The sequence below is a fragment of the Lissotriton helveticus genome, chromosome 4_1, assembly GCF_964261635.1.
Source record: "Lissotriton helveticus chromosome 4_1, aLisHel1.1, whole genome shotgun sequence".
NCBI lineage: Eukaryota > Metazoa > Chordata > Amphibia > Caudata > Salamandridae > Lissotriton > Lissotriton helveticus.
The window spans coordinates 1837789041-1837816569 of NC_136063.1; the positions used below are offsets into that span (position 1 = coordinate 1837789041).

Sequence of the window (27529 nt, forward strand, 5' to 3'; positions counted from 1 at the left end):
GTTGGAGTTTGGGTCAAGGGGCGCTCGGTACTCACTGGACGTTGACCTTGTGGCAAGTCTTTGTCCATCTCGGAGTCCGACTCAGGAATGGTGGCAAGTTCTTCCTGTACTTCCTCGGTCCCTTGTGCATCGAATTTGTGCTCAGATCCTTTGCCGAAGATGTCCTGCGTGTATTCAACGTTTTGACTCTGCATTTCGCGACGTCGAGCCTGACGATCATGGAGCGTTTTTTTTTCGATCGGAAAGATTGGCACACCTTGCAGTGCTGTTCGTTGTGCTCTGGAGACAAGCACAAGTTGCACACTTCATGCGAGTCGGTACGCGGATACTTGGTGTTGCACCGAGGGCAGAATTGGAATGGAGTCCGTTCGAAGTGGACTGATGAGGTTACGCCGGAGAGCATTCCTGAAGATCTTCGATTGAAATAGAGGTTTTACTCAACGGGTACGATACGCCGAGAAGTGGGATATGCGCTCAAAAGAATACCGACGCGGGTAGAGTTGATTGCGCACCGAGGGGAACCCGAAGAAACGGTTTGGAAGGAGTTGATGCCCATGCGAAATATCACCATAAGGAGGAGTCACCTACATTGTAACTGGAAATACTTCTTTGAAAAAAACATCTTGCAAACATCCGGACCCAACACTAAATGGCAGAAGTATGCAAAGCATGTGATCTACAGCTCACATGCCTCGAACAGCCATATTTTCAAGGTTCTTCTAAAGTATAATAAATCAACTGCAGATCTGAGGAAGGTGGGTGGCTTATTCCAAAGCTGGGCTGCTATAATTTTACAAGCAATTATATATTGTTAGATTGTGTACTGACCATTGACTCCATGTTGCTTTAACCTCATTTGTGAGTACGGTCTCATCTTGTGTCTGTCTGACCCTGCCTTTCAGCTGTGAACGCAGGCAGGCTCAGGTTACTTTCGGACACAGATTGTGTATGTGTCTCATGTGACCTTGACACAGAGATTGTACACAGCACCTACAGCACAGATGAAGGTAGGGGAGCTTCTAGAAGTCCCTCTCTGTGTTAGTAAAAAGTATAATGACGTAGATCTCTTGGCGCTTTAACAGGAACGTTCCTGGGAGTGGGCGCACTGCCCAGGGCTTTTGTGCCTGGCCAAGACCTCCCTGCCTAAAACTGCCAATGGGTTCCCCAGTCATGCTTGCAAGGATGATGAAAAACAAACAGCAGATGAAGTATTCCAAGTTCTAATTACTTATTCTTGTGTACATGCAGTTATCTTTCTATGCATAAATTCTTGTGTGTATACATTTACTATATGCATTTATTTTACATGTGCATTATTGCCATTTGATATATTGGAACTTGCAGCAATAAATATACCCCTTTACTTGGCAAATGAGTGTTGACCTTAGTTTATGTTGTATTTTGGTATTCTAAAGTGTGTAGAGACCTATTTTGAAGAGTGTTCACGTTGTCTCCTGGTATTTTGAAGTCTTGTTCAGGTGTTCTGAAGAGAAAGCAAGACAGCTGCTCTGACAATGAAAGCTCTCTCGCCTTGTTTTGTTTTTCAATATTTGCCAAGGCAAATAAGATTTGCTGTAGCGAAGCGAAGACATCTGCCTGAGGAATAGCTTTTTAATTTGTTTTGCACTGATACTGGGCCCTTGCCATGCTAAGCTCTGAAGAATATACATATTGTTTTGAAGACTATTCTCTGTTTTCAGATGCAGCCAATGGAGTTCCTTCATTACATTGGAGGAAGACGATCTGCAGGGTCTATTCAGTGCAAGTTTAGCAGCGTAAAGTTGCCTCCCATGTTTAAACATTCGTGAGGTGGACTGTCACCCTCAGCACCTGATGGACCCTGCTGCAGTATGATTGGATTGTGGGACAGTCCCAGAACATGTGTTTGAAGTTCGCCTCGGGTGTTTGGCATCTGGGGCAGGCGAAATGTGTATCATGGTAAAACCATGAGTGTGCGCGATGTAGAATATTGAATTAGATGTTTTTGAAGCGGGCGTTTCTTGAAACCTTTATTGGGTACTCTAGAGCCTTTTCCCAGTTGTGGTCATTGAGCACTCGCCCTATCTCATCCTCCCATTTTTGGCATAGGGCTTGTAAAGGGGCAGTGATCAGTTCTCTCATCGCCTTGTAATGCCAAGTGGCCAAGTGTCTGCCCACGTCCATGTGTAGAATTGTGTGAAATACTGGGTGCGTCGGCGGTTCTCCCTCATTGAAGTCCCAACATTGTCGAGCGCTGTCTACTAGTCGTCTGTGTACTAGGAATTGGCCCGAAGGGAGATCATAACTGTCCCTCATTTTGGCGTATGTTTTCATCTGTCCATCTTCGAACAGTGACTCAATCTCCGTCACTTTGTGTTCCGTCCATATCCGGAGGGCTCCTGTGGTGTAATAGTTCTCCCGTTGCGGGAATCCTACTAATGGGAGCAGCGGGGAGTAGAGGGGTTGGCCCTTTGACATATGGTTTATGCGCATCATGCATTTGCAGGCTATTAACACCTGAAAGGGGTGCGTATGTGCAGGCTTGGTACCTGGCATCAGCAGTCTCCGGATTGCCGGGAGAGGCATGCGACCGTCGTTAGTGAATGTTTCCTCTATGTGGCGCTCTGCTGTCCAATGGGACAACCATTGAAGCTGCGCTGCTAGGAAATAAGCCTCAAAGGCGGGGGTCCCTAGACCTCCTTGTGTGGTGGGTAAGTAGAGGGTTTGTAAGGCTACTCTGTTTCTGCCCCCCCACCCCCCCCCCCATATCAATGTTGTGAGCATAGGGTGCCAATGATGTGCCAAAAAGGGTCAGTGTGGCATTGTGAAATTTCTTCATTTGTTGTAGAGTCACAGAGAGGCCTGGAAATTCCTGTTACCGTGGGACAAGGGTCAGATAATGCTGCATAGCAGAACGATTTTGGGATTGCGACATAGAGGCACGATGAAGCCCTGGTGCCTTCTCCAGGGACCACGAGTGGGCGATCGGGGTAGAGTGAGTCTCGCTTGGACTTTTATTTTCGATTTTCCTGAAGACTTAGATAACGAAGAAGATTGGTCACCAGAGTGACCACAGGGTCAGGATAGAGATCTACCTTTAGACTTTGACAGATCCCAGCATGGGTCTTGAGGTGCTTCCTCACAAAGAGCTTCGCTTCCTGGTCTCAAAAGGCCTTGGGGTACCTCAAGGCACAATCACTGCAAGCCTTAGTGTCATGATCTGACCACAAACACCACATGTGAGTCAGTCAAAGACATCTGTTTGTGACATTCCCCTCAGGAATTAAACACTGTTGACTTTAGGGACATAAGTCCCTTGCACTCTGAAAGTCTCAATGAGACATGGGGTAGCTCCAGATCCATGTCTGTTGGTGCGGAAAGAATGTTAGCGCACATTGGTGGAGCTTATTTGGGTCCAAGCACGTCATCACTGGTGTGGAACAACTTCGATGTGGAGCTGTGGGTGCCACATGGCAGCACGTGGTGGTACTGCTGAAAGTTTTCAGCTCCAGTCTGACTCTTCGGGAAATATTTAAAAGGTGAGGAATTTAAAGTTAGACGTCACAGTAATAAAAAAAAAACTACACGCATGGACGATCTACTGTAAGGAGTAGTTGTGTAACTGTGGTCAACACGTCAGCACAGACACGGACTAGGGTACATTGTGCTGTGAGGTTTAACGGAAAAAAATCATAAAACATTCTTTTATACCTCCTATTATGGCAATCAACTTCGTAAGATCATTTAAAATGTCACAAGTCCAAATGAAAGTTCTTTAACTGCAAAGCAAGGGGAGCACTGCAGAGTGTTGCTAAGTTGCTTGAAGCAAAACATTGACAAGAGGAACTGGAGTGAAATCACCACATTTCCTGCATTCTGCATGAAGGTTTCACCTGCAACTTTAGGACAAGCTACTGCTCAAACTGTGTGCATTAAGTATCTAATTTTAACAAAAAGTAACCCCAGAAATCACATACGCAGTACAGCTATGAATCCACAAAACACAGTTATATTTACGCAAGCTTTTTCTTTAGCATCATGACCGCCTGATACATGGAACCTGTTCCGTGGTGAAATTGAAGATTCAACTATGGAAAGCACTCATTTACTGCTGTGCCACTTACATTAATATATGCAAAGAAATGGATAACTAATAATTATCACCACAGACACACATCACCTACTGAATGAAGTCAGATAGAGCCTTGATGGGGAGGCATATAATTCGAGGCTAACGTATTTATTACGCGTCTCAAATGACTACAATATATAGGCACTGCAGAGAGAGAAGTCAAATAACATTTGTATTGTAACGAGGATGCTGCTGTTGCATGAATCCTGTAAGGCACTGAACGAGCTTTATGCAATTAAATGGTTTAATAGTTACCAAATTCCTGATTGTGAAACAACTGTAAAGCTACAGCGCTATTTGCATTTTTCATTAATAGCAGAATCACTAAAGCCTTCAAGTCAAACTAGGGGCCCGATTCACAACACTCCCACTCTGAAGGTTGATGTAAATTTCTGTTGCTAGTGGAGTTCTGAAAAGAATTCCATAGCCCCTATTATGTAATGGGCACACTGTCCTTGTGTGCGCCACAGCGCATCTTTAAACAGGTGCGTCGGATGCAAAGAGCTTACTAGATGCTCTGTGTTTCACAGAGCAGGCAGCAGCCATCTGAACCTTAAAAGGAGGGATGGGGGGGTATAGGCAGAGATCCCCCTGCAGGCAGGTGCAATCATTCACTGCACCCACCTTTAGGAGGATGTCCGGGGGGTCCATAGGACCTAATTTTTCACCTCCAGTGGGCAGGCTCGTGTTGAGCACTGTCAGACCTAAGGGTCTGTTTGCCTCGTCAATTGCATCTGCAGTGGGGAAATGGTGCAGAGTCAAAGTGATTTCCTCATTAACATGAGGTCATGTCCACGCAAATGAGGGAACTTCCTCTGAATACAGTGCTAGAGCTATATGTGGGCCAGCCCCATCAGTAGTACTTGGGGGTGCATCGGATTTCCTGCAGCACTCCTATGAGCAGCCAGGTAAGCATAAATACAGTAAATCATGAGGTAGGATATATCTCATATCTGATTATTGTAGCCACGCTTTCTTGGATCTTTTTGTGGTGGCACTTTGTTACTAGTTGGTCTCTAATCGTTTGGTCAGCATATTACTCAAACTCGCAGCCAAAACTGTTAAAGAAGCCACATATGTTGTTCTTGTGTAGTACCTCCTCAAGTTGACATTCATACTGGCAAACATTAAAAAAATATCCTGCTCTTGCATACCCAGCTATTATTCAAGCAGATATTTCTTCCTGGCTGTCTTGAATTTAAACTCATTTGTCTCTAGATATTAACTTAAATACCCTAAACCATTCTTTCCACAGTAGTGATAGCTCACAAGCACACTGGAGAAAAGGTGGAGAATTGACACCCTGAATAATGTTAGCAAAAGATGAAAGCAAAATAGGTCTAAGCAAAATATGTTATAGTAAGTGAGATCCCCCCGCATCAGCTAAAAACCTGAATTTACCCAAGTCCCTGAAACATCAGTGTCTAAAGAATATTTGGTGAGTAAAACCAATGCAAGGCCCAGAAGTAGTGCATCCCTATCACAAGTAGGTGTAAGGTAAGTCAGAACAATTACCTACTGTGCAACTTATGTGTGGTATATGATGAGCAACAACAAAGACTGATGGCACAACACTCTAAATAAATTATGCTCCATGACCACAACATGCACTGATGATCAGGAAATGTTTCCTGTATATTGAGGGCCAACAATCAACACGCTCCGATAAATGGTACTCACTTAGATGAAAAAGCTGAAAGTAATTCTACCCCTACATGGTAGGGTTGGCATTGTGCACCACTGGGCACCTTGAAGTGCGAAGTCTGGCGTCCTGTGATACAGTGGATTACATAAGATGCCCACTAAACAGTAAATACACAATTCCTCAAATGATTACACATGATATGCCTGGTGTGACTGACCCTTGCGTCAGCAGACTCTACCTCTTCTGCTTTGTCAAAAAATGGCGTACAGATACAATAGCCATTGGTGCTTTTCTCCATCTGGATGCAACCTCAGGATCTCAGCAGCACCAACTCCAACTGCCACAGCTATTGGTTTGCTCCGCTCAACTAAGTAATCTCTGTCCATGTATGTACAAGTATTCTCCATCCTCCAGACAGCTATAGACAGGATTGCGTTACAGAAGATCGAAGACAAAAATATTGTGATCTTAAATGTGGAAGATGAAAATATCAAGAAAGTAAGTGCAAACAGGTAAGTATATATTTACTATTGATAACTCGACATCCAGGTACATTGAAGATTATACATATATATAAGGCACATCAAGTCAGGTTGCATCAGATGTTAGGCAAAAAGTGGTGGGTAACCTTGGCTGTGTGTATGCATGTATGTATGTATGTAAAAACCATAGGTTTCAGGGACGTTATAGTTAGTTGGACATTTGACTCATATAAAACCAGAGAATTTCGCCCGTTATAGTTAGTCGAGCTAACTATAACTCGCGCGCCCGCAATGCACTGGTGATGACATCACATATTACATCACTCATGACATGGTCAGTGACATCACTGATGACACCTCCAATTACATCACTGATGACATCATCCAGTGAATGTGTGTTTCTGTAAAGTTTAAATATTTTTCATATATATCTATGCCAAGGTGTATTGAAGAATAAGTGGATATACAAATGCCTGAATGGATTATTTAGTAGGGGCGTGACTGACTGTATAAGTGAATGATTGAACGTGTCTTACTGAATGCATGGGTTAGTGACTAAACTGTGTGAAAGTCTGTATTAGTCTCTCAGTTGGTGTGTAAGCGGCTGCATGGGTTGGTGACTAGCTACATGAGTATCTATATGGGTTATTAATTTGTTGTCTGAGTATCTGTATGGATGCCTGAGTGTCTGTGTGGGTGGGTGGGGGGGTGTGACTCTGTGCATAGCTGTCTGAGTGGGTGATTCACTGGTTGTATGGATTCAAAAGTGCATCTGGGAAGGCCTGTATGGGTGAGTTAGTGTGTGTATGGGTGTGTTGGTGAGTGAATGAATGTCTCAGTCGTATATGTGTGAGTAACTATATATGTTTTAAGGCAGTATATGTGAGTGTTGGAGTATATAAATGACTATACGTGAGAGTAAGTTATTTGAAGAGCGAGTGTATAAATGAGTGTCTGCTTGAATCAGTGATTGTATAAGACAGTAAGTATGTGTTAGTATCTGCATAAATAAGTGATGTGGTGTGTGTATAAATAACGGAGTTGGTGTGTGTAACTGTATACATGAGTACATGGGTATGTGATTGATTCTTTGCATGACTGACTAGGTGTGTGAGTAACTCTATGGATGAGTAACTGCATGTATAAGTGACTGGATGTGTGTGTAAACTTAGGAAATAGTGGGTGGTATGTAGTATCTGGCATTGTTGGCACTTTGCCCTCTTGGTCCTTAAGGACTTTTTGGTTTGAGCCAGTTCACGGACCCATCACCTACGAGGTAGTGCTTGAGTATTTATTCTAAAGGTGGGAAATCTGTGGTTACATGTCTCTATCAGAAGAAGTTACTTACCTTCAGAAACTCTCTTTTTGGTAGTCTGTCTAACCAGAGATTCCTCACTGTCTCTCCCACCTCCCCTTTCCGTGAACTCGTCTCTTCACATAAAAAGATCCCAAATTAAGAATCTTCACACTGGTCAAAACCAATCTGTTTGACTCCATGTCTGCGGGTGTGGAAGTTTCAAGAAAGCAATTTGTGTCAGCGTGCATGGGTGTTACTTACATAGTTTGCGCATGTCACATCCAATGTGGAACGACAGCGCAGAGCCGTGGGTGACTTCTGCTGGCACAGAGGGGTACAGCTCATTTTTTTCCAGATCTAATCTGACGCCCGGGGAAGTATTCAAAAGGTGAGCAATCTAGAGTTAGATAGAGTCTACTAGACGGCAGCCAAAAGATTGATAAGCAAGAGGCTCTGTGTGCTGGGAAAGCATGCTGTTCCCCAAATTATTTGTGCTTGCCCACCTTGACTGCAAAGGGTGGCCGGGGGATGTCAGAGAAAGCTGCTATTTTGTAGAAGTGCACAGGGATGACATGTGAGCTGCTTTTAAGGTTAGACTCACTACAGTCAAATGCTGCCTCTGATTAGAATGCCTCTCTGTTTTAGATACAGAGTTGTGGCTGCACACTGTCACTAGTGAGATGCTTGCTCAGGACATCCATTGGACAGAGAATTCCGGTTGTGACTCCCTCCAAGACAAGGCTATGCCAACTCTATACCATAGATCTAGTAGTGCCATCTGTTTGAAAATATGGTGAGGGATAAACCCAGTAAAGCATTTCAAGTGAACAAAATTGTCCAGTATACAACTAAAGCAGGTAATTGAAGTGCAGATGGGTGCTCACATAGAGGAACCTGGAACGTCGACTGCTGATACATATATATATATATATATATATTATCGCTCAAGGCACATTACACCTGTCGTACCGAATTTTCTGTGTACGTTCTAAAATGTAGTTGCAATATGTATGACATGGGCAGTACCAAGTTACAAGTCCATGTACACATATTGCAACATTTGAGAGCGATTGTCAATTCCGATCCGGCCTATCCGGTTGCCCGGCATTTTAAGGCCACCCGCAACAATGATCTAAACCACTTACAATATTTTGTCATCGATGCAGTGGCATCTAATAAAAGAGGTGGCAATTAGGAAAAATGCCTGCGGCAACTTGAGTCCAGATATATAGTCAATCTGGACAGTAAGGCTCCGGTAGGGTTGAATCTGGGAGAAGATCTTTACAACTTTTTATAAGAGTGTCTTTATCACAAGCTCAGGCCTCTTGATGCTACTTAGATAATGGTGTTCACTGCAGTATATATAGATTTTATGTTCAACTATAAGCTACAACAAATTTGTGTACATATATAGTCCCATTTTCCAGTGGTTTTGCTGTCCCCTACCTGTCTCGCATGATGTTGTTAGCAAAACTTTTTAATATTTCCTTTTGTTATAAATTGTTTTCAATTTTTTGGGCTTTATTTACCAACAGTTATTCGCACAAGCACTGCACAGAAAATAATAAGTTTATACACATGGTGGCGCAATATGAGTGTATGGCATATGTAAGTAGAAGACTAGAAATTTAACCATCTATAATTTGATCGTTGTTTGTCATACACTTCCCCAGAATTGTGTTTAGATTCATTGATATCCATGTCTTTTTCTCGTATTGGTATGGATATTATCCGTGACATGGAATAATCGAATTTAGCGTATTTGCACATTTAAATATGACATTAAATAGTGGAATTGTCTTGATGGCAATAGGGGATGTCTATTATTTACATGCATTCATGCATTTGTACGATCAAATTTGCATTTGTGCCCATTCTTGCTAATTTTGCACATTTTTGAAACATTTTGCACTTTAAACATGGAAATTAAGTTATGCTTGCCCGTTGATCGAATAGAATGCTTTTATATTACATCATAAGAATTCCCAATAGTTGCCTTTTGATCATGTTTGTTGTAATATACATGAAATATATTTGTATTTGTACATAGTAATATTGCATTTTGGACTTTAAATGAACTGTATGTTTACATAGGCACTTGGCACTTTAGAAATTTTACTAATAATGTTTTAAAATGTTGTATATAGAGCCTTTGGATCTAAGGTTTTAAGGGCAAGATTCTGTAATTTTAATCTTTATCAGTTTGGTGCTATGTATATAGAGTGCACTATGAAGCATTGGTCACAATGTGTATAATAGATATTTTAAGATGGCCGACTCCTAACACGAAACAGTACTAGAAGATGTCTGTTTTCTGTGTTTATGCCTTACTCCGCTTTGGCGCCAAATGTTGGTTTTAAAATCACTGTTTGTGCCTCCCCGTTTGTTAAGTGAGCAAGGACACAGCTTCGTGTCCGAAGCGCGTCTGAGGCATGCACCATTCCACAATGCAAATATAAAATAAAGAAAATCTGATACCGGCATATTCAGAGTCCGTGTTCCTGTTCTGTACGACGAGGCACCGGGGAAGCTTGGAGTTGATATATATATATATATATATATATATATATATATATATATATAAATGCAGCAGAACCCCTCCTATTCAGAGAGCAGAGGCCACAACAGGGGAAACTTTTGGAAGCAGCATTTATTTCAATTGGAATGGCGAATGCATTTCGGCTGCTCATACAGCCTTCCTCAGCGCCCAAAGTGTCAGGAGGTTCTATGCAAGCTGTTGGTAAGTCCTGCCTCCTTTTTGTTAGTTCAAGGTCCGCTCCACCCCTCCAGTATCCACCCACCTGATGCTGGTCGCGATGTCCTTGTGAACTGCATTACCCAGAATCCATCCTCATGTTACCAGGTGGGTGATGCGGGGATATTGGCAATGAAATCTTGTGATTGCGCGGAAGTGCACAGTCCAAATGCGTGCATATTAGAACCAATGTCCTGCCTGTGAATTAAAAATGCGCCTCCTCCGGTCCCCTTCGACCACCTCAGCCCCAAAGTCCGGACATGTTTGTAGCGGGGACAGCCTGTCAGTGCACGCCGTCCATGGTGAGGTTTAACTGCCTCAGCGCCGCTAACCTCTTTCCGTGCTTCAAGGCGGACTTGGAAATCCCATTACCATGGGAAAAGAAGAAAGGCACAGCCGTGTCAGTTTTTCTCCAAGCCCTTTTGCGAGATGGGGACCTCTGTAAAGCGTCTCTGACCGACGCTCAATTGTATGCAGCAGAACCCCTCCTATTCAGAGAGCAGAGGCCACAACAGGGGAAACTTTTGGAAGCAGCATTTATTTCAATTGGAATGGCGAATGCATTTCGGCTGCTCATACAGCCTTCCTCAGCGCCCAAAGTGTCAGGAGGTTCTATGCAAGCTGTTGGTAAGTCCTGCCTCCTTTTTGTTAGTTCACGGTCCGCTCCACCCCTCCAGTATCCACCCACCTGATGCTGGTCGCGATGTCCTTGTGAACTGCATTACCCAGAATCCATCCTCATGTTACCAGGTGGGTGATGCGGGGATATTGGCAATGAAATCTTGTGATTGCGCGGAAGTGCACAGTCCAAATGCGTGCATATTAGAACCAATGTCCTGCCTGTGAATTAAAAATGCGCCTCCTCCGGTCCCCTTCGACCACCTCAGCCCCAAAGTCCGGACATGTTTGTAGCGGGGACAGCCTGTCAGTGCACGCTGTCCATGGTGAGGTTTAACTGCCTCAGCGCCGCTAACCTCTTTCCGTGCTTCAAGGCGGACTTGGAAATCCCATTACCATGGGAAAAGAAGAAAGGCACAGCCGTGTCAGTTTTTCTCCAAGCCCTTTTGCGAGATGGGGACCTCTGTAAAGCGTCTCTGACCGACGCTCAATTGTATGCAGCAGAACCCCTCCTATTCAGAGAGCAGAGGCCACAACAGGGGAAACTTTTGGAAGCAGCATTTATTTCAATTGGAATGGCGAATGCATTTCGGCTGCTCATACAGCCTTCCTCAGCGCCCAAAGTGTCAGGAGGTTCTATGCAAGCTGTTGGTAAGTCCTGCCTCCTTTTTGTTAGTTCACGGTCCGCTCCACCCCTCCAGTATCCACCCACCTGATGCTGGTCGCGATGTCCTTGTGAACTGCATTACCCAGAATCCATCCTCATGTTACCAGGTGGGTGATGCGGGGATATTGGCAATGAAATCTTGTGATTGCGCGGAAGTGCACAGTCCAAATGCGTGCATATTAGAACCAATGTCCTGCCTGTGAATTAAAAATGCGCCTCCTCCGGTCCCCTTCGACCACCTCAGCCCCAAAGTCCGGACATGTTTGTAGCGGGGACAGCCTGTCAGTGCACGCCGTCCATGGTGAGGTTTAACTGCCTCAGCGCCGCTAACCTCTTTCCGTGCTTCAAGGCGGACTTGGAAATCCCATTACCATGGGAAAAGAAGAAAGGCACAGCCGTGTCAGTTTTTCTCCAAGCCCTTTTATATATATATATATAATTACCATGATGGGAGCAGCTAGAGAGAGAACTAAAGCAATGGAAGAGCCTCTACAGCAGATCACAAATTAAGTCTCTGAAATGTGTACCTCAATGATAAAACTTCAGGAAACCACATGGGCACTCAAAGACATTGGAAGATGGTGGGAAAGGGGCCTTTCTGCTGTCACCCACAGACATTTTGCCTTTCTCCTCCCCTTTTTGCTGAACTCGTTTTTGTTGGCTCTAGGACTCCATGCACTTTACCTCTACTAAACAGTACTAAATTGCTGGTGCTCTCTCTTAAAATACGGTAGAATTGGCTTATGCCCAATTAGCATATTTAATTTACTTATACGTTTCTAGCAAAGTGGTACTAAAAGTGTTCAGGGCCTGTAATTTAAATGCTGCTAGTGGGCCTGCAGCACTGATTATGCCACCCACTCAAGTAGCCCTCTAAACATGTCTCAGGCCTGCCATTGTAGAGCCTGTGGGTGGAGTTTAAACTGCCATTTTGACCCGGTAAAATAAACCTTTTCCTAGGCCCAAACCTTTCTTTTTAATACATGTAAGTCATCCCTAGGGTGGGCCCTGGACAGAGGGCAGGGTGCAATGCATTAAAAAAGCAGGACATGTACTATTAAGTTTTGCATTTCCTGGTAGTGAAAAACTCTTACATTTGTTTTTCACTACTGCAAAGCCTATATCTCCCATAGGATAACATTGGGATGGTCTTATTACATTTTATAAGTGTAATTTCCAAATGGGAAGATTGCAGATTTACGTTTGGTGTCTCAGGAATCCCAATTTAAAATCCTAACTCATGGTGAAGTCGGGTTTTAAATTACAATTCTGAAAATACCACTTTCAAAAAGTTGGCATTTTCTTGCCTTACTCGTTTTGTGCCTGCGGCCTGCCTCTAGTCACATGACTGGGTGTAGTTAGTAGTTGGGCTTTGTGTACTCCTCTTAGACAGCCACACACAATGCAGCGTAGGTGTGACTGAGTCTGCATTTGTTGGCAGGATGGGATGGAGGAACTGGGCCCAGCCTCACTTACACCTGAATATACTGTGAGGCCTTCCTAACACAAATTACTGCATACCTCCTGTATTGAGTCTCGAGCCAGGACCGGGAACGCAGCGCATCTGTGCACTTCAACGGTATGCCTTTAGAAGCAGCTCCCCACTTCAAAGGCACAACTGTGTATAAAAGAAGGATGATCATAAACATGCAAAGAATCACGCAAGAGAGGCCCTAAAACAAAAAACGTACTACTCCCTGTCTACGTATGTATCTCACAAAAAGTATGTAAGGTAGAACTAAGAATAGAGTAACTGTCTACAATCTTGTTGCAGTCTGGGTGTTGAACGGGGTGTTTCAGCTATTGTGCAGGGGAGAACCTCTTTCAGGACATGAACCCTCACTCACCTGGCGGTGACCTACTTCCTCAATGGGTTCCCTCCTCACAGCAAGGTTGCAAGGTTATTGGTGTGGGTTACAACTCCTTGAAGAGTGAAGAGGAGCTGAGGTGTTTAAGGAAACTCAAGTGATAAATTGAAGAGAGTGAGGAGCAGAGTGGAAAAAAGAGAGAATATAAAGATTAAAACTGTCTACTGAAGGCCAAATGACCTTCTTTTTCTGTGGTCTCCTGGGGCAGGGTTAAAAGTAGAGAGGACTGTTTCATGTTGGTTCCTGCACCCTTAATCTCCACTCTCTTCAAAACCCATGACCTCTTCCCCTCACAAACGAGACGTGGAGTGTTGAGCATTTTCTGTGTAGTGTGCCTGTTATTCTGTGTTCCTAGTTGGATCTATACCCCCCTGCAGGTCAGAAATGCCACTGTCTGACCTTTTCTCTAGGTAGGTCATATCTGGGTGTTCCATGTTCTTTGAGTATATACCCTTACACACCTCCTTACAGGATATGACCTGTGTGATTTTTAAATCTCCAGTCCCTGGGCAACAGTTCAGGCCAAACTACTTCAAACCAACGATATGTTAATCTGCAGTTGTACTCCATTTTATATACTTACCTTTGAACAGATATCGGTATCAAAATATACTTATGTCAGATCTGACCTTGTTTATATACTAAGAAAACAATGTTGTTCTCTTGCTTTAACATTGACAGGAAATTGAATGTTACACAACAGTCAAACTGTAATATACTGGTAGCACTTAGCTCTATGTTCCATTGATATTTTGAAGACAAGTTGTATTGTATTGGCTTCATAGCAAATTAGTATTTCATTGTAATAAACATGTTTGGACATTTCTGTATGTAAAACCTTTCTAATATGGAATGCTGTTACATAGTCCCTTGGCAAAACGTTAAGCTTTGTTTTATCCTGGAGTGTTTCAACAGATTACATAGTATGAGTCTTTACAAGGACAATCATGCGAATAAATATCCTCTTTCTTACCATGGCATTTGCAAAGAGGGGTTTGAGTAAAGTTTCTAAATATTGACTTTTATTCTCAGAATGAAGAGGTCAAATGTATAGAAAGCGATCTGGAAAACCAGAAACAAAAATATTCAAAACTCCAGAATTTCACAAGAAAATTGGTGCATGCGGTAAGATCAAACGACGAGGAAAGGCTGCAGGTGAGATACCAATTAAAACACCTTTAGAGTTTTTCTCACTTCTTTGCTTCTTTTTTGTTTCAAAAATAGGTTTACCTGGCATGTTTTTATTTACATGTCATTTTAAGAACAATGTAGTCAGCTCACTGAAAAAAGAGTACCGCCACTAAGGGGTAGATTTAGTATTTCACAAAGTGGCCAAAGTGTGTATCATCAGCGTTCCTAGCATGCTAGGTGCATTTTGATTCACCCTGAAATACTTGTGTTATTTCAAACATGTAAATGCAACTTTATTTTTTTTGTTCTGCCTCCTCCACTTGAAGAATGTTTTCCATGTGAATCCATTTAAGCACAAACCTCCATGAAATACTGAGGGTGATGGGGGGCGTTCCTTGACTTTACATCTATCCATATTGCATCACCTATGCCCCTCTTGTGAAAATGTATGTGTGCACCTAGGGTGGAAAGTTCACTGAAAATGTTGCTGACTTAAACCATCATGTACAGCTTGCTTTAAGATAGTGCCAAGCTGCATTGCATCACTTTTACCCTGCCAGCTGCTATTAAGTTTGCTGTCAAAAGAAGCAGCACACATCTGTTTTTCTACACAACTTCTATCACTGTTTATCCAGTATTAGGGTATCTTTCATAGATTCACATGCCTGAATCATTCCCCGTCGTCGGGATGGGATTCCCCCGGTACATAAATAAAGTAATGTCTAATAGACATATATACATAGTAATGGGCCAGAGGCCACTCATTGGTAACATATCCATGTCCTTTTGTGAAAAGGACCAAACGTTGGCGAAGAGCCAATCAGCTATCACCACCCTTTGGAACCTTCCTGGAAGGAGCTCTAGTCCCTCAGATTTTCTACTGCACGTCGTGCTAAGGGAGTCTTCACTGAGCTCTGCTCACCTTTCCTTAGTTCCTGGATTTCCAGTACTTTTCTCATCAAAATCTCTTCATCTGTGGGGAGTTGTCAGGTTACCCATGGCTGATACTCCTAAAAAAGGACTTTTTTAGGTCCTGTGCTTCATGTGGTAAAAAGAGACTTCATGTGGATGACCAGCACAAGGACTGTCTCTATTGCCTCTACCCGGATCATTCTTCAAAGGACTGTAAGGTATGTCGTACCTTTTCTACAAAGACCCTCAAGGACAGGGAGCGACGCCTCTTAATTTGGCTGCAGAAGATAAAGACTAAGCAGTATCTTCTGAAGAGAGTGAATGTTCCTTCAGGACTTCACATTCCTCTCAAAAGAGACCTAACATGGCCTCTCTAGGACCTTCATCGCAGCCACCTCAAAGGAAGACACATAAAAAGTCTTCAGAGGCGCATTCCAAGGTTTTACCGGCGAAGGTTTCTCCTCAGGAGACTGTTCCAACCTTCGAGAAACCGGTTTCCACCCAGTCGACTTTGCCTGTTAGCTCGTCGACGACGACCATATCTAGTTCTGTTGCATCTTCTGCATTATCCACGTCGACGTCGACCACTTCATCGTCGGTGGCCGGTAGGTCTATCTCGTCGACGATTAAAATAAAGAAATTGTCGTCGACGTCGAAACCATCGACGTCCATTTGATCGGCGTCGACGAGCACGCCCACGTCGACGAAGATATTTTCTCGTCGACGAAGGCTCCGTCGATGACGACGAAGACACCGCTAACGACAAAATAGTCGACGCGACCATCATCGACGACAGCGTCGACGACGATATCACCGCCGACTCCGTTGACGACGGCATCGTCGACGATACCACCTGTGACACCCGTCAACGTCCCACCGTCGGCGACCACTCCGTCGACTGGATCGTCGACGGCAGCTGAACCTACCTTGCAAAGTGCGTATGTACATCTTAAAATTACAGAACGCACGCTGACACCGGCCTTGACTTCTCCTGCAGAGTCCAGCCTTCACCACCTGCCCACCTCCTGTAGGAGGAAGACTCTTATGACGGCAGTATGTTCAGAACTACTACCAGCCCATCTGACCTTCATGTCAAATACCACGTAAGCTCAGACTATGATGAACATGAGCAAGAGGATCAGGTGGATTACCATGAGGAGTACCATCCCCCTCAACCTCCTATGATTTGCCTGCCAGCAACTCTGGTTTTTGACCTCCAATTCCTGAATTCTGATTACAAACAGAGGTTTCCATCTTCGGTTACGCCTCCACCTCCTCCAGTGGTCTCTCCACCACCTAGACCTCGGCCTTCACCTATGGTACTACAGCCTGGCCCTTCTACTTCACAGCCTTCACTTTCCTCGGATGATGATGAGGAGGAACAACATGAAGAAGGGGAGCTTCTCAATCAACACACGATGAATGGGACGATTATGTAATTCCCTGTCCGGCATCCCCTGTACCTACTCAGGCTGATTCACCCCCTGAGGATATCGGGGGCTTCCACAATATCCTTGAGAGAGCAGCTCAGCGTTTCCAAATACCTATGCCTTCTCACCAACAAGACTGTTTCCTTTATGATTTTAAGGAACCATTCAAGAAGTCCGTCAGGTCTATACCTATCAACAACTACATTTGGGACCAGGGTGTTAAGATTATGCAAAACCCTTCTTCTTTACCCCCGGTGCTGCCTAGGCTAGACAAGAAATATAGGGTTCCGGACACCGCTCCAACTTGCCTGACCGGCCACCCCAAACCTGACTCTGTTATCACACAGGCTGCGCAGCGGAAATCTAAAAATCCTTCTGCAACTCTCCAGATAAAGACAGGAGATGACTAGATAATATTGGGAAACGTTTCTCATCTATGTCTGCGTTAACAGTGCACGCTTCCAACTCTTTGGCACTGTTAGGACGTTATAACCAACACATGTGGGCAGACATTGCCCCATATCTTGGATCCTTGCCGGAGGAGGCAAAAATGATCCTACTAGAAGGCGAGCGCTCGGCCTCTGAGATCATCGATTGTGCGATGGGTATCGCATCATCTGGTTTTTGCCAACTGGCGGGGGCTGCGGTGTTAAGACGCCAGGGTTGGCTGAAAGCAACTGCATTCCGTCCGGAGATACAAACTAAAGTCCTTGACATGCCTTATGACGGCCAGCTTCTCTTCGGCACACACATTGATGATGCTCTTCAGGACATTAAAAAGGATACTGATAGGATACTGATACGGTTAGGGCTTTGGGTACCATTCAGTTCAAAAACCCTTCCTTTCGTGGCTCAAGAGGGAGAGGACAATCTCCTGTGAGAGGAGATTATCAACACTACCGTTCCTCTTACTCTTCCAATCAACAATATCGACCGCAATACCAGCAGCGTCAACAACAACAGTCGTCTTACAGTAAGTCCTCCTTTCGAGGGAAATGAGGTAGGCAAAAGGACGCAGTTCGACGACAATGACTTCTCTCTGCCACAGGTCGCCACTTCCTTTTTCACCATCCAGGATTGGCTGAAGAATTTCTCATTTCCTACACAATTGGAAAAAGATAACTACAGATCGACGGGTCCTGCAACTAGTTCAGTTTGGACACTCACTGGAGTTCATAGAATTTCCTCCCCAGATCCCTCCTAGTCCAATGCTCCTCAATAATTTGCACCTTCTGCTCTTGGAGCTCTCACTAATGCTCCGGAAGGGAGCTATAGAAAGAGTTCTTCCTGGTCAACGGGGCAAGGGGTTCTACTCCCATTTTTTCCTGGTCCGAAAAAAGGAGAAGAAATGGAGACCTATACTGGACTTGAGGAGTCTCAACAAATATCTAAAGAAACAGTTGTTTCGCATGGTTTCTATTCAAGAGGTGCTACAACTTCTCAACGCAAACGACTATATGGTGGCTTTAGACCTTCAGGACGCCTATTTTCACGTCCCAATCCACCGGAATCACAAAAAGTTCCTCAGGTTCGCTGTGGCGGGCAGACACTACCAATTTCGGGTCCTGCCTTTCGGCCTAAAATCAGCTCCGCGCATCTTTACGAAATGCCTGTCTCTAGTGGCCACATATCTCCGGCAACGACATCACCAAGTCTTACCGTACTTGGACAACTGGCTTGTCAAGGCACCTTCTCTAGCAGGTGTGACCAGGACCTCCAACGCCTTCCAGCGTTTCAACCACTTAGGTCTCACTCTCAATCGGGACAAGTCTGTCCTTCAACCTTCCCAGCGTATAACTTTCCTGGGCGCCGTTCTCAACACAACCCAGAGAAAAGCTTTTCCATCAAAGGAGCGGCAAAACAAACTAATTTCTTTAGCAGCTCGCATACAATCCAAAAAGTCCCTCACAGTACGCCTTTTCAAATCTCTGCTTGGGATGATGTCTTCCTGCATCCTGTTGGTCCCGCACTGTCGCCTTCACATGCGCCCTCTGCAAGAAGCGCTGTCAGCTCAATGGCTCCAGTGTACAGGATCGTTCGATGATGTCATCCGCATTACCTTTTACATGGTCAAAGCTCTACAGTGGTGGATTCACCCTCAAAACCTTTTGATAGGCTTGCCTTTCTTGCTTCCAGCTTCTCCGCATATCATTACAACAGATGCGTCCCTGGAAGGTTGGGGAGCGTTCCTCCAGGAGCTCCGGATAAGCGGACGGTGGTCCCCTTCCGAGCGGAAGCTACACATAAATCTCCTCGAGCTGTTAGCTGTCTGCCTTAGCCCTTCTGGCTTTCCTCCCACGGATCAAAAATTCTCTAGTGCTCGTGCGGAAAGACAATACCACGACAATGCACTATCTAAACAAATCTGGAACTGGTTGCTTCTTCACAACATTTCCCTTCGTGCAGAGTACGTCCCAATAATGGGCAATGTCCTCGCAGGCTCACTGAGCAGACAGCGAACAGTTTGCCACGAGTGGGAGTTGGATCAGCAGATTCTCAAACGCATTTTCTCCCAACGGGGCACACCTCACCTGGACCTTTTCGCAACTAAACATTACGCCAAATGCCAACACTACGCAAGCTGGCGTCCCCAGAAGGGGTCTCCAGGGAATGCCTTTTTGATCGCATGGTTCAACATCTTTGCGTACGCATTTCCTCCATTTCCCCTGATTCCCAGGGTCCTCAGGAAAATGAAGGCGGAACATTGCACTCTTACCTTGATAGCTCCAGCATGGCCGCGGCAGCACTGGTTCACGGAACTTCATCTCCTGTCACTGGAACCACCGATCCCGTTGAGGCCGCTTCCCTCTCTCCTCACAATGAACCAGCAGCAAGTCCAACATCTGGATCCAGCATCACTCAAATTATCGGCTTGGCTCCTCAGTTCAGGGAATTCCATGGCCTAGACATCCCACCGGATTGTAGGGCTGTTTTAGCTCGGTCTCGGGCTGACAGTACCAACAAAACATATTCCCTGAAATGGAAGAGGTTCTGCATCTGGTGCAAATCTAAAAAGATACACCCTCTCTCTTCTTCTCCGGAACAAATATTGCCTTATCTTCTTCATCTGGCAAACTCAGGTCTTGCACATGCTTCCATTAAAGTTCACTTCGCAGCAATATCTTGCTTCAGAAGATCCTCTGCAGGCCCTTCTCTTTAGTCTAATAGACTAATTAAACAATTTCTTAAAGGCTTATTCAGAACGTTCCCTCCAGTAAAGACTTTACCTCCTACCTGGCAACTTAACAAAGTTCTTGCTCAGCTTATGAAACATCCCTTTGAGCCGATACACAGAGCTGATCTTAAATATCTTTCCTGGAAAACGGCACTTCTACTGGCTCTTACTTCAACGAGGCGAGTGAGTGAGCTTCAGACATTCTCAATTCAGAACCCTTTCCTTCAGCTCAAACACGACAGAGTGATCCTGAGGACCAATCCTAAATTTATACCCAAGGTCCCATCGGACTTCCACCTTAATGAGCCCATAGTCTTGCGCTCTTTCTTTCCAAATCCTCAAACGGCAGGAGAGAGAAATCTCCACTCCCTCGATCTCAAACGCTGCCTTAAATTCTACATTGACAAAACAAAGACATTTCGCAAATCTAACCAACTCTTCGTCGCTTTCAGTCGACCTAGCAAAGGTCTTCCATTAACTAAGCTGAGTATTTCTCGGTGGATCTCTGCATCTATTACCTTCTGTCACCAGCAAGCAGGGCAACCCCTGCATTCCAAGGTTCGTGCTCATTCCACTAGAGCTATCTCGACTTCCATGGCGCTGTTTGCTGGGGTGCCCATTACAGACATTTGCAGAGCGGCAACATGGAAAATGCTGCATACGTTCACCATGCATTACTGCTTGGATACAGAACTTATGAAAGATGCAGCGGTGGGACAAGCCGTGCTCCGTCATCTATTTCACTAGAGGTGAGCCTTCTCTCTTCATCCCACCTTCCTCTTGTATACACGCACATTTCTCTCTGATATTGCATTTTGGTACCTTTTGCATTTCACATTGATATGTTATTATCTGGTGATCGTTCATATTGTACCATTCGAAATGTGCTTATCATTGCTTGCTACTCTGATTCAGGCATGTGAATCTATGAAAGATACCCTAATACTGGATAAGGAATGCGTTACTTACCTGTAACTGCAGTTATCCAGTATTGGTATCTTTCATAGACTCACATGCAACCTACGCACCTCCCCTGGAAGGGCTCACTTTAGTTCTCTCAGTAATACATCTACTTAGCACTGTGCCTACAAAAATCTGAGGGACTAGAGCTCCTTCCAGGAAGGTTCCAGAGGGTGGTGATAGCTGATTGGCTCTTCGCCAAAGTTTGGTCCTTTTCACAAAAGGACATGGATATGTTACTAATGAGAGGCCTCTGGCCCATTACTATGTATATATGTCTATGAGACATTACTTTATTTATGTACCGGGGACTCCCATCCCGACGACGGGGAATGATTCAGGCATGTGAATCTATGAAAGATACCAATACTGGATAACTGCAGTTACAGGTAAGTAACGCATTCCTTATTCAGCATTGCATCTTTCATAGGTTGACATACTGTTTCAATACACCCCCATGTCAGGCTGTGACATCCCTGTAAAAAAAGTGGACTAATACACTGTCTGTACACAAAAGCCCCACAAAATCTGCACTTCTTACATTCTGTTGAACTTACTTTTACACACTTACCCATGCATCTCTGCATTGATCCACCCAGGTGTTCTTTTCAACTAGTTTCTGACTAAACATTTGAGTGCATGAGAAGTTCTCTGCTCCACATTTCCAGAATGAAATCAACCAAAATATAATCCTAGCCATTAGTATATAATGCTGGGGTTGTTCTCTGGACTATCCTGCATTGGGAATAGTAACTGTGTTCTTTCAAATTGATCACAAGCGGAATAAAACGGTTCTGTTTAATGCTGTTCAAGGCATTCGATGGTTTAAGCAGAGGAACGTTTCTTAAGATGATTCATATTTTCAGTGCTTAGACTGTATTTCCTTGATTATTTTGTGTGCCAGAATGTGAGATTTCTCTGGGATTTTCCTTCAGGCATAGGTTGGAAAGCACAAAAAGAACTGCGTATTTTGGATTCATGCAAGAGTTAAAAAAATCTTTAAAATGCTAAGCATGTTGCTAAGACCACTGCCTATGCAAAACCACAATTTCACAAGCCTGTACCAAGTTATCCCATGCCTTAGGTGATGTGACTTCCTCTCTGTCACTTCTGTATGCTACAGAGTAAACCTGACTTTACAAGACTCTTAACGGGCTGAAGTCCTGCCATTTGGTTCTTAAATATTATACCACCTTACAGTATCACAAGTCCCATCACTAACATTTAGCACCACATTCTCAAGATCATCAATGACCATTCTGCCACTGAAAGTATCTGGTTAGTGCAAGCAAAGCTTTAAGTCCAGTGGAGGAAATATCATGAGGTACAAGGACTCCTCCTCTTGCTGGTAATGTGCATTGTCATTGGCTCCGTTGTTAGATTCTTTGGTTTCCGCTATCCGACTTGGACATTTGCTCCAGTGCTTTGATTTCAACCCTGTTGTCGTATTCTCTTTGGTTTACGCGGGTTCCTTCTCTACCTCTGTCTTGTTTTGTTTGAGGTTCCTATTTCCCTATGTTTCAGGTTGACGATTCCTGCTTCGACCAGGTGGCTCTGTCGTCCTCGGGGTCATGTGGGCCTTGCTCCTTTAGAAGCCTCCTTCTTTCTGCCGACTGCATCCCACTCCCCCCACCATGTCCTCACAGTGATGGTATGGACACCTTTTCGTTACTGTCCTGCCTGGCATGCAAAATATTGGCGGCTATGGCTGCTTATCTCCAGAATAGGCAACATCTCTCTTCAGTATTCCGGTCATTAAAGCTTTTATGGAGGGACTCAAAAGAGTCATTACCCCCAGGTGCCTCTGGCCCCGGTGTTGAATCTTAACATTGTCCTCACCAGACTTATGAATCACCCTATTGAGCTCTTCCAGGCATATCCCTTACAATTACTCCCTAGTAGTCATCACATCACTAAAGCTTGTTAGTGAGCTTCAGGCCTTAACCCTGGAAGAACCAAGGTGGTCCTTCGCACCAACCCTAAATTTCTTCCTTAGGTGATCTCTTCTTTCCACCTTAACCAGTCTATAGAACGCCCAGTTTTTTTCTACACAACCTGACTCATTTGCTGAAAGGGCTCGTCAAACCTCCGATGTCAAACAAGCTTTAATTTACTATGTGAACAGAACGGAGCTATTTCAAAAAACACAACTGTTTGTTGCTTTTTATCAACCACATAAAAGGAAGGTCTTATCAAAACCAGGCCATGCCAGGTGGATTGTTATATGCATTGAAACCTGTTGCAGAAAAGCTAAGAGTTTTGCCTGTTCCTTCTAGGGCCCAATTTACCAGAAAGAAAGATGACTCTAAGGCATTCCTGTGGAACATCCCAATAGTAGACATTTGTAAAGCAGTTACTTGGTCTAATCCACACACTTTCACTGAATACTACTGTGTAGATGTATTAGCCCACCAACAAGAGAATGTTGGTCAGTCTGTACTTCATACCCTTTTTCTGTTTTCTGCAGCATCCACTGGTTAACCACCATTTGCGGGAGGACTGCTTTACAGTTTATACATAGCATTTGTATCTACAGCCACACATGCCTTGAGAGTAAAATGTTACTTGCCCCGTAAGCATCTGTTCGTGGCATGTAATGCTGTAGATTTACATGTGCCCAACCTCCTCCCCATGCGCCTCTGGCTGTTCCAGTTACCATTACCTCTGACTTCTCTTGCATGGTCCTATTTCTATCTCTTTCTCTATCCTGTGTCGTTTTACTACAACTTCATCCTCATTCATCTTGCAGAAAAACAATCAAACAATGGGACCAATAACCACGTGCATTGCAAGCAGCAGGTGGGGTCACAGTATCTTGTGACTCGAAAAGAAATGTTTGAACAACTTGCACTCAACCAGGCCCAACACTAGATGGCAGGAGTATGCACAGCATGTGACTCTGCAACTCTACAATCCACGAACAGATGCTTACAGGGTAAGTAACATTTTCCTTCTCCAGTGTTAGTATCTTTTATACATTTCCATGTGCTCCCCCCTCTCCCTCCCTCCAAAAAGGCTCACCCGAATCGCTCTGTTAGTATTGCAATACTTTCCACACTTGTGCTAGACATAATCTGAGGTGAGACATCCTCTGGGAGGTTTGAGGCTAGGGACCCTCTCACCTATTTGACTGCAGTTCCAGTCTTTTACCAGAAAGATAAATATGTGCTAATCAAGTGGCACTATTTTAAGACGTTTTAGGCAGGTATTGCTTCATACTGCTATTGTAAAGTTACTGTAGGACAATGGGAAATGGTTCAAGCATGTCAATCTATGAAAGATACCAATGACAATGACACTTTATTTGTGTGATTAATAAAAACCAATACAAAAAAAGGAACAATCAATATATAAGGGGTAGTTAAAATTGAGTAAAATAATTATATATATATATATATATATATATATATATATATATATATATATATATATATATATATACGGCTTAATCCTAAAACCATCATTTGGAGTTTTGTTTTCTAAGATACAATAAATGTTATTCCTTTAGGTGCACCAGGCAAGTCTTTAGTGGGAGCAGGACTGCATAGGACCTTCCCCCGGATGGATTCCATGCAGTGCCATGGTTGACGTGTCCGTTGGGACTTAGGGGGCATGATAGATGAACTTAGCAAAATTGGGCGTGTGCTTCACTGTGTCCAGCAAGTATAACTGAAGAACTGCCTCCTTTGCCGTCCGCGTGCCCAGTTGAAGGAGAATGGGCCTTAGATGGATTCGGCGGATTGGCAACAGGGCGGGACAGCATAGTAAGATGTGGGTCCAGTGATTCACGCTTGTAATGGCAGAGGCGACACTTCGTAATCGCTGGTCTTACTTTCACTGAAGGATACAGATGTTTTAAAGGAAGCACATGCAGTCTGGCTGCAAGAATCCTTTGTAGGGCTTGCCTCCCCACCGGCTGTGTAAGGTGTGGTTTGAGGCCATATGAAGTGTGAAGGAAACTTTGGGTCTCATGGAAGCCTCTAGCTGTCAACGCTTCGATATCCAGTTTACGAGAGCATGTTCTTACTTGCTTTTTTATTGATGTTTTAAAAGTAGTATACTTAATTATATTAGGGAACCAGTTCTCTGTAGCTAGGTTCAAGAGATCTTTGGCTGAGGCAAGACCAGTTGACCACGGGTTGCCCAGGTTTTTACATATTTTGTTTATAACAAACTCCATTGAATTCTCTGGGGCCACAGTGGTTAAATAACACTATTTTGCCAGACTTGCCAGTTCTTCCAAAGATTGTCAATTAAGGTAAAATTCCAGTCGAATTAGAGTGTTCCTTGTGCAGTGTATCAACTGGATACTGGTTCCCCCAATCCTGGGAGTCGCCAGAGTTGCTCCGTGCAGTGCGTTAGCCAGATCTGCTGTGTATAGGTTAAAGAGCAGCGGGGCAAGTACACAGCCCTGCTTTAACCCGTGATACGTGCTGTTTCACACAAGAGTTTAACTCTTACCCAAGTTTGAGTATACTATGATCTGATGGCTTGTAGTAGTTTCTGGCAGATATTCCAACAGGCCAATTTCTTCCATATGATGTTTCGGTCTACCCGTCAAATGCTTCTGTATAATCAAAACAAGCAAAAAGCGGCTGATTGCCACGCGCCATTGTTTGGTGTACTAAATATGATAGGGCAATGATATTATCTAAGGTGGAGCCTCCTGGACGGAACACGGTCTGATAGAAAGGAAGCACATCCTCCTTGCTGACCCAGTCTGCTAGTTCCATCAGGAGAGTGTTTGCATAGGCCTTGCCCTCGATGTTCAATAAGGCAATCATGCGGTTGTTCCTAGGGTCCCTGCTTGGCTCTTTTTTATAGATTGGATGTAGTAGTGAGCCCCTCCAGGAATCTTGGACGTCCTCCAAGAACCTGCACTCCACGTACAACTGTCCCAAACTCTCAGCCCAAAAGTTGATGTCCTCCCTGAAGAGGGAACCAGCAGGCCATTTGCTCCAGGGGCTCCATTGTGGAGTATTTTTTTCAGACTCGTTTGTATTGCCTGTGTTTCAGAGAGGGTGGCATCGGCCAAGGGATCCATGGATTCAATTGTTGTTTTACTTAGATGTTCCCCGAAAGTTGTTGTTTCAATTCTGTTTTTCTTCTAATCGTTGGAGTAGAGAGTTTTTACATGGGCTGACCAAGTGCTTGTATCAAGTGAGTTCTGTCTGTTGGAAATTCCATGGATTACCTTGTTTATATATTGCCAAAATTCTTGGGATTTACTGGGGGCAAGCAACTCAAAAATCTTCAGCCATTTTTCCTCTGTAAGTTCACGTTTTACTTGCCAGACCACTGTTGCGTGACTCTTACCCGCTTGTTTTAGATCTTTTTTTTGAAGACTCCGATCTAGTTGCCCGATAGGCTCTACGTTTGGAGTTACGTTCTCTTGAGCATTTCTTAATTGCTGGTTGGTGTCCCAATTTATAAGCAGAGTTATCGTGGGTTATTTGATTGTCGCTCCCTCGAAGCTGGTGGGCTAAGTCATATGCGAGTGAGCCCCATTCTCCTATTCTGCCCTTGTCATTATGGCCAGTCTGCCAGCCTTTCCGTTAGTTTCCATGAGGCAAACTTATGGCTTGGAAAGGGCCCCCACGTAATTCTTCTAAGGAGTCTATATAACTCTTCCCCCTTTGTGGCTCCAATACAGCGAAGAGTATGACGTGTTTTCGCAGTAATGGACAACTCTAAGGTAAGAGCAGCATGGTCACTTTCGATCCAGGGGTGGACTGTATAATTTGACATGTGTTTTTGTAGGCTCTAACTTAGTAGGATATAATCTATTGTTGACTGGTTGTTGTAAGAGGGTACTATCAATGCTATAGGGTTGACCTTTGTAGTTAAACAGTGTGTCGTTGCCAGCTTATAAACCCGCATTAGGGCATTGAATCTTCTGGTGCTTCCGTTGCGGTGATTTTCATGGGTCTAATGCACTATGTCATGCATGTTAAGATCATCAAAAATAATGAAATCCATGCCTGCATACTGTAGTAATAGAGTTTCAATCTTGTTTAATAGCTGGTTGAGTTTGTCGTTTGAACCCGGTCCATGGCGGTTGAAATAGACATTGATTAGGAGTATTGATGTTGGGCCGTTTGTTGTGTTCAGGCCTTTCAAAATGCCAGCCAAAAACATGTCTGATGTATTCTGTACTACTGAAAAGTTTACTTTCAGTGCATGCTTGACGTATATTGAGATGCCCCCTGACGGTCTCCCGAAAATATTGGCTTTTATTGTGGGTTTGAAATATTCAGCATAGTCCCCTGTTGGTGTTGAGGAAGTAGCCCATGTTTCCTGCGCACAGATTATTTCTGCTCCTGCTAGAAATGTGATTGCCCCTGGACTTTGCAATACTTTTTGTATCCCTGCAACATTCCAGGACATTATATTGATTGTTTGATTACTCGCAGTGGAGCTGTTGTGCTGGGTATGGCCGGAGGTGATCTTTGATGGTACCGGATGATTACCCGACAAA

At 44.1% G+C, this 27529-nt stretch overlaps 1 protein-coding gene across 6 annotated transcripts in view; it reads left to right on the plus strand.

The window, feature by feature from the left end:
* The window catches only part of HDX (highly divergent homeobox), a 345086-nt gene that overhangs the window by 293771 nt on the left and 23786 nt on the right, over nucleotides 1–27529 (plus strand). For all 6 annotated transcript variants that reach the window (XM_078688482.1, XM_078688487.1, XM_078688486.1 and 3 more), the window contains one exon: nucleotides 14476–14598. In XM_078688482.1, coding sequence (XP_078544608.1) covers nucleotides 14476–14598 — 123 coding nt within the window. The remainder of the gene's footprint in view (nucleotides 1–14475; nucleotides 14599–27529) is intronic.